Source organism: Salarias fasciatus, chromosome 5, assembly GCF_902148845.1.
Source record: "Salarias fasciatus chromosome 5, fSalaFa1.1, whole genome shotgun sequence".
Taxonomy (NCBI): Eukaryota; Metazoa; Chordata; class Actinopteri; order Blenniiformes; family Blenniidae; genus Salarias; species Salarias fasciatus.
In genome coordinates, this window is record NC_043749.1 from 1,592,793 (window position 1) to 1,598,944 (window position 6,152).

Genomic DNA, 6,152 nt, shown 5'->3' on the forward strand with positions numbered 1-6,152 from the left:
TCACTGTGTGAACACATTCTGACTGTTGGGATCATGAAAACTCTGACAGTAATAAACTGCAGCATCTTCAGCTTGAACTCCACTGATGGTCAGAGTGAAGTCAGAGTTTGATCCACTGCCTGTAAAACGATCTGGAGTCCCTGAATCTCGAGTGCTGATGTAGTAAATGAGCCTTTTAGGAGGTTGTCCATCTTTCTGTTGGTACCAGGCTAAACGGAAACGGGTGGTAATGCTCTGACTGAGATGACATGTGATGGTGACGGTTTGTCCCACAGCAGAGCTGACTGCTGCAGACTGAGTCACTGTGACCTGGCCTCTGGACTCTGAGGAGACACAGACAGAAAGAGAAAGCAGCCTCATGGTTTTGTGGGCTTCATTTCAGAGGGACGGATGTTCATAGAGGAGAGGAGTTGGATTCTCTGGACTTTACCTGTGAAGCAGCAGCAGAGGAGAGTCCAGATGAGGACGCAGATCACACTCATGTTTGTGATGAGGAGGATTTCTCTGTCTTCTGTTGTCCTGAAGGACAGCTGTCAGTCATCCAGTCTTCAACTGTCAGGACTATAAACTCTCCCAGAGCACTGGAGCATGGTGCTGCTGATGCAAAGTGGCTCTCTATGGAAATGCTCTGACTGACTCCAGCAGGGACTTGGATCACTTTAATGAATGAGTGTCACACTACAAGGTTATTATAAATGAAACCTCTACTTTCATCATGTTGACTTGCATTAAATAAGACAATGTGTTGCTTCTTAGATGTTTTACTTGAAACTTGAACCTTTCTACTTTCTTCATTATCTAAAGTTTGAAGTACAAAGTTTACTTCTTTCCCTCTTGCAGTGAAACCTGTCTGTTCCATGGTTCACCAGTGATGTCTATCTGTTGTCTTGGTTACAGTGTTCAGAGACGGAAGTGAAACATTTCAAAGCAGTTTCATTCAATCTTAGACCAAACTACAGGAACAAACTACAGGAAGTGGAAGGTTCTTCAGCTGCAGGCTGCAGGAGGGAGTTTGACTTCCTCAATAAAAGAGAAGGAGGACTTCCTGTCAGACTTAACTCTGACCTGGAGGATATATTTCAGTCTTTCAATCCTGTCTCAAAGCTACCTTTAGAGACGACCAAAGAGCATCCTTGAATAAGTTGCTCAGTAGAACGAATTTTATTCCTTATGACGTTTGTCAGGGACAAATTTTCATTGTGTTGTGGATCAGAATCACCATGTGATTATTTTTTTTAAAAGAGACCTCATAAAAATTGGTGATCTTTTGTGCGGGGGGGCAGGTGGGAACAGGTTGTCATCGGTATGGTCTTTGCCCTCTGCCTGAGTGGATGTGGTCAGCTCCTGGGTTCTTAGGCCCTGGGCCCACTGTTCTGCCTGCTCTTGGTGCCCGGTGGGGTCGGCCCCTGTCAGTCCTGGTTTCCTGGGGCCCGGGGCCCATGGCTGTCGGGGTTTCCAGCTGAGGACTTCCTCAGTCCCCTTCTGGACTAGTGCATGGATGTCTTCCATGGGGCTGGTTGGGATCTGAGCTCTGGGATTGCTGCCGATTGTCTGTACCCTGAGGGCCTTTCTGGCCTGCTTCTGATCTTCTCAGAGGTCAGAGGTCATATTTGCATGATCACGTTCATCTTTAATCACTCTGCACTCCTCATATTCTGCATGTGGACTCAGTCACTGTGTTGGGAAGGACAGCTGTCACTCGGTTTTCTCCGCTTTATTATCTCTTGGGCGGCAACAAAAGTAGCAGCAGTAGTGGAGTTTGGAGATGCAATCCACTTCCTGAATCTATCTTTAGGTTTCTCTAATTGTCAAGCGTATCTTTAAGAACTGCGCCCCACGCTTGAAGGTGTACCTTAGTCTCGTAGTCGTGTAGCGGATTTACTCAGACAACTTGACAACTTTCTTTTCTTTTCCCATTTCCTTTCTTTTATTTAAGTTTGTCGAATGCCACCATATAAAATTGGGTTTAGATTTGAGTTGAAGCTGTAGTAGCAGTAGGTAAAAACCTAAACAAAATTAAAACACCAAGTGAGTATATGTAATTTACAGTGAACAATAAACAATGAATATGAATAAATAAGTTAATTTAGCAGTGTTCAACCTGACAGACCAAACCATTTACTCACTATAAATATGTAGAAATGCATATAGAAAAAAGCCAGCACCAATCCAAACAAACACATAGCTACAGGATATAAATACGAATTATCAATTGCACAAATGCCCAAATATATTGCACACTCAATAAATAATCCAGCAGCTACTTTAACAAGAATTAATTTACCACACATATAATCTGGAATGAATCAGCACCAAATAAAGCATTTACTTTCCATATAAATTATTGCACATAAGCCCACACCGCGTACACAAGATTCCCATACACAATGTATACAATATACACAACGGAGTACACACAGCTCACACACAACGTCATTTAGTGCATAGCAGCGCCTGCGCGAGTTAGCATTTAGCTCCGAGACAGCCGCACAAGCGCGATCCGCGACCTACTTCCTTGTCAGAGTCTTTCTTACCGGCTGCCTTCTTGGAGACTTGTCTGCTGGTACTTTGCAGCCCGTGGAGTGTATCAGGAGCGAGCGCAGCACACAGCTCGCCCCCCGATCACCCCTGACAGTTGAAAAAGCTTCATCTTGGCTGTGTCCGAATGTGCACCCTATTCCCTACATAGGGCACTACATAGTGAAGACGCCATTTTTAGGGGTGTCCGAATGTCCAGATAGCAAAAAAGTAGGGCACTAGAAATTTCCCACAATGCATCTTGAAAAGTAGTGAACATCGATGCTCCCTAGACGGCTCGATATTACCTATCGTGCATTACGAATCTCTAGCAAAATGACGGCGGAAGAGCGGCAGCGTGAAGCGGGAGCTGGAGCTGTGACATATAAATGTAAGTATTTCATTACAATATTGTTAATTTGCTGGGCATGAACACATTATAACAAGGTAAAGGTTAAAGATGTGTAAAGTTTCAGCCACTGTGAACGTATATTTGACCCATTGAAGTTGAAAGTTAGCCCTGGTGCTAATATTTAGCCTGTGTTAGCTACAGTGCATCGATATCTTCGGCATTTTCTAAAGCAAATACTTAACAATTAACAGTTCATCCGATAATATGTCAGGTGTAGTGACACCCAGGGGCTTATATCTGAGTGTGATATATACGCGTTGTGTCTTTGAAGGGACAGACGAGGATGTGGAGCGGCTGGTGCGGCTCCGGTGCTGCAGTAGCTTCTTCAGCGGGAAGAGGTTCGCCTCGGCCGCCGGCTGGGAGTAAGCTTATTATATTATACTAATTATACTATTTCTATTGTGCCCGTTTGTGTGCTGTTACATAATATTGCGTGGTTGCATGTGATTGTGGAACTATAACTCTTTTAAGGCCAATCCGTGTGCTATTGCATAATACTGTGTGGTTGTGTGTGATTACAGAGCAATAATCGAGAAGATGGGGCTTGGCCGCCTGGTTTCCCCTGCCAGAGCAGCCAAAAAGTGGGAAAACTTAAAAAAAACCTTCAAGGTTAGTGAGGTTTCTATTATTAATGCTGTTCGATAGATGTCATGTAACAGTTGCATAAAATGAATGTTTGCAGGAGGAGCGGATGAAGGAGGGCAGTCAGTGGAAGTGGCTCTCCCTCATGGAGGAGGCGATAGGCGGCAGACCGTCTGTGCGGCCTCCCTGCCTCATCGCCACCTCTGGAGTGGAGAGCCCTTCCACCTCTGCACCATCCTCAGAGCCACAGGATGAGGATGAGGGAGAGAGAGAGGGAGAGAGCAGCGCCCCAGCAGCCAAGAGGTCCAGGCAGAGTGTGCTGCAGTACTTGGAGAGAGCGGAGAAGAGGGAGGAAGAGAGAGAGAAGAGAGAGGAGGAAAGAGAGAAAAGAGAAGAGGAGAGACAGGAGAGACTTTTAAAACTCCTGGAAATAATTGTGAAAAAAAATTGAGTTTGGTTTGTTTTTGCTGATTTTTATGTTCACTGTAAAGTTCCAAAATTTAACAATTTTATAATAAAGAAATGAAATTAGAACAAGGATGATTGATGAAGAAAAATTGATACACTACTTACGATTTAGGATAGACAATTAAATGAACTATTTACATAAACTATTTACATTATATTAATCTGTTGCTGTACATATTAACACTTATTTTAGAACAAACGTGAACTAAATGGCACAAGTAGAGTCTGAAGTCTGTGGTCTGAAGGCACAGCTACCTTAGCAGGTAGCTGTGGAAGGCACCAACAGTGTATTCATCAAGTCAGTAATCGTGGTCCCGGAGTGCCTGATGCCTTTCCCTCGGAGCAGCCATACCGCTGCCATGGCTGCCCGCAGTGACTCCCCGCTCTGCTGGCCCTGGTTGTCCTGCTCATGGTGGACAGCCTCTGTCTCTGGCTCCTGGACTGGCTCCGGCTCCAGCAGGTCCCCGTGGCGAAGGCAGAGGTTGTGCAGGAGAGCGCAGCAGGCGATGACCTTAACAGCAAAGGTGGGTTGAACCTCCAACGCCTTGAAAAATATGGCCCGCCACCTGGCCTTCATGATGCCAAATGCTCTCTCCACCACAGATCGTGCCCTGGAGTGGTGCCTGTTGAACCGGGCCTCAACAGGGTTCCTCACAGGCTGCCTGTACGGCGTCAGGATGGTGATGGGCCGTGACAGGCAGGGGTACCTACCATCACCAAGGAGGACGAAGCCGGCGGGAGGATACAGCTGCTCCTTGTAGATGGGGCTGTTCCTCAACACGCAGGAGTCATGCACTGAGCCAGGGTAACCGGCGAAAATGTCTAAAAATCTCCCTTGGTGATCAGTCACTGCCTGAAATTGTACCAAGTGGAACAGCTTTCGGTTGAGGTAGCACTCAGCGTGCTCTGCGGGGGGTTTAATTCTCACATGGCAGCCATCTATTGCCCCCACAACCCTCTGAAAAGAGGCACACCCACCCAACTGCTGGAAACCAGTAGAAATGTCTTCCAGTTCCTCTGCAGGTGGAAATGAGATCAGGCTCCGTATGCTGAGGATCTGGTCTGCCACCCGGTGGGCAACATCTCAGACTGTGGACCTGGGGATGTCAAAGGCCCTCGCTACCACCCGGTAGGAGATTCCACTGGCCAGCCAGAAGAGGAACACCAGGGTGTTCAGGTGCCTCCCCCAGCCCTGGTGATCTCTGGGCCAGAGCAGGTCAGTGAGGGCCGAGATGGTGGTGCGGTGCAGCCGGAAGTCTGGCCGGAGCTCTGAGTGGCCATCAAAGTACATGGCCAACAGGGGAACCTTCCTGTTGACCACACAATACAGTGCCAGTGGTGTCTGGGGGGGGGGGGGGGGGGGGGGGGGGGGGGAAGGTAGGTTAGTTTGTTTTAATGACTAACCTAGAACCACTTTGCAGCTTTAAGCTCCTGAAAATGCAACTTCTCATGGTAGCATTTGTGGGAGTTTAAAGCTGTGCAAAATGGTTCTATTTTCTTGTTTTGTAGGTTATCTTTTGCACTTCAATATTATTATGTCTTTCTTCTGTTGTTGCCTTAATAAAAACTAAAACACAAGGTTGGTGACTTTGCATGTGTTTCTTAAGGGTAAGTGCTTTATTCACAGGTTGAAATCTGGATTTTCAGAGGATTTATTCCTTCCTGTATGTATTCCTGTTACCATAATTATGCAATATAGTTAACACATTAAGTCAGAAAGGATGTTGTCAATGAAAAACCTGTTTTCCCCCTGTATATGGTCATTTAGTTTGCCAGTTTTTTTTTAACAATCAGCTCATATCAAATGGGCTTACAAAAAGTGTTTACATAAGTGGTTTTTGGTAGTTACTGTAAATAGCTGAAATGGGATATGTGCTAGATCAAGTCATACATTGATTCCTATTGATAAATGAGATTAGTTTGCCAAAGCTTAAAAGCAATCAATTAAAAATGAGGACTATAATACCCTTAATTTTCCCCAGCAGATGGCGTGATATTGCAAAAAAGGGAATTAACCTATTTACTTACGCGGTGTCTTGCCGAAGCAATGAGAGCCACTCTCATTCGCCATCTCCTCCTCAAGGCCTCTCTCCTTTGTCTCCTCGCCTTAATTTGTGTCATTTTGGCCAGTAAAAGTTGAATTAAAGAGAACAAAAACACAGAAAAGTTGACG

The 6,152-nt window shown here is 45.6% G+C and overlaps 1 gene segment (V, D, J or C); it reads right to left on the bottom strand.

Annotated features, from left to right (window-relative positions):
- LOC115387949 (Ig kappa chain V region 3381-like) lies at positions 1-482 on the bottom strand. The segment is given in 2 exon segments: positions 1-323; positions 431-482. Coding segments are annotated over 2 exon segments (375 nt in total).
- Between the last annotated feature and the right edge of the window lie 5,670 nt (positions 483-6,152).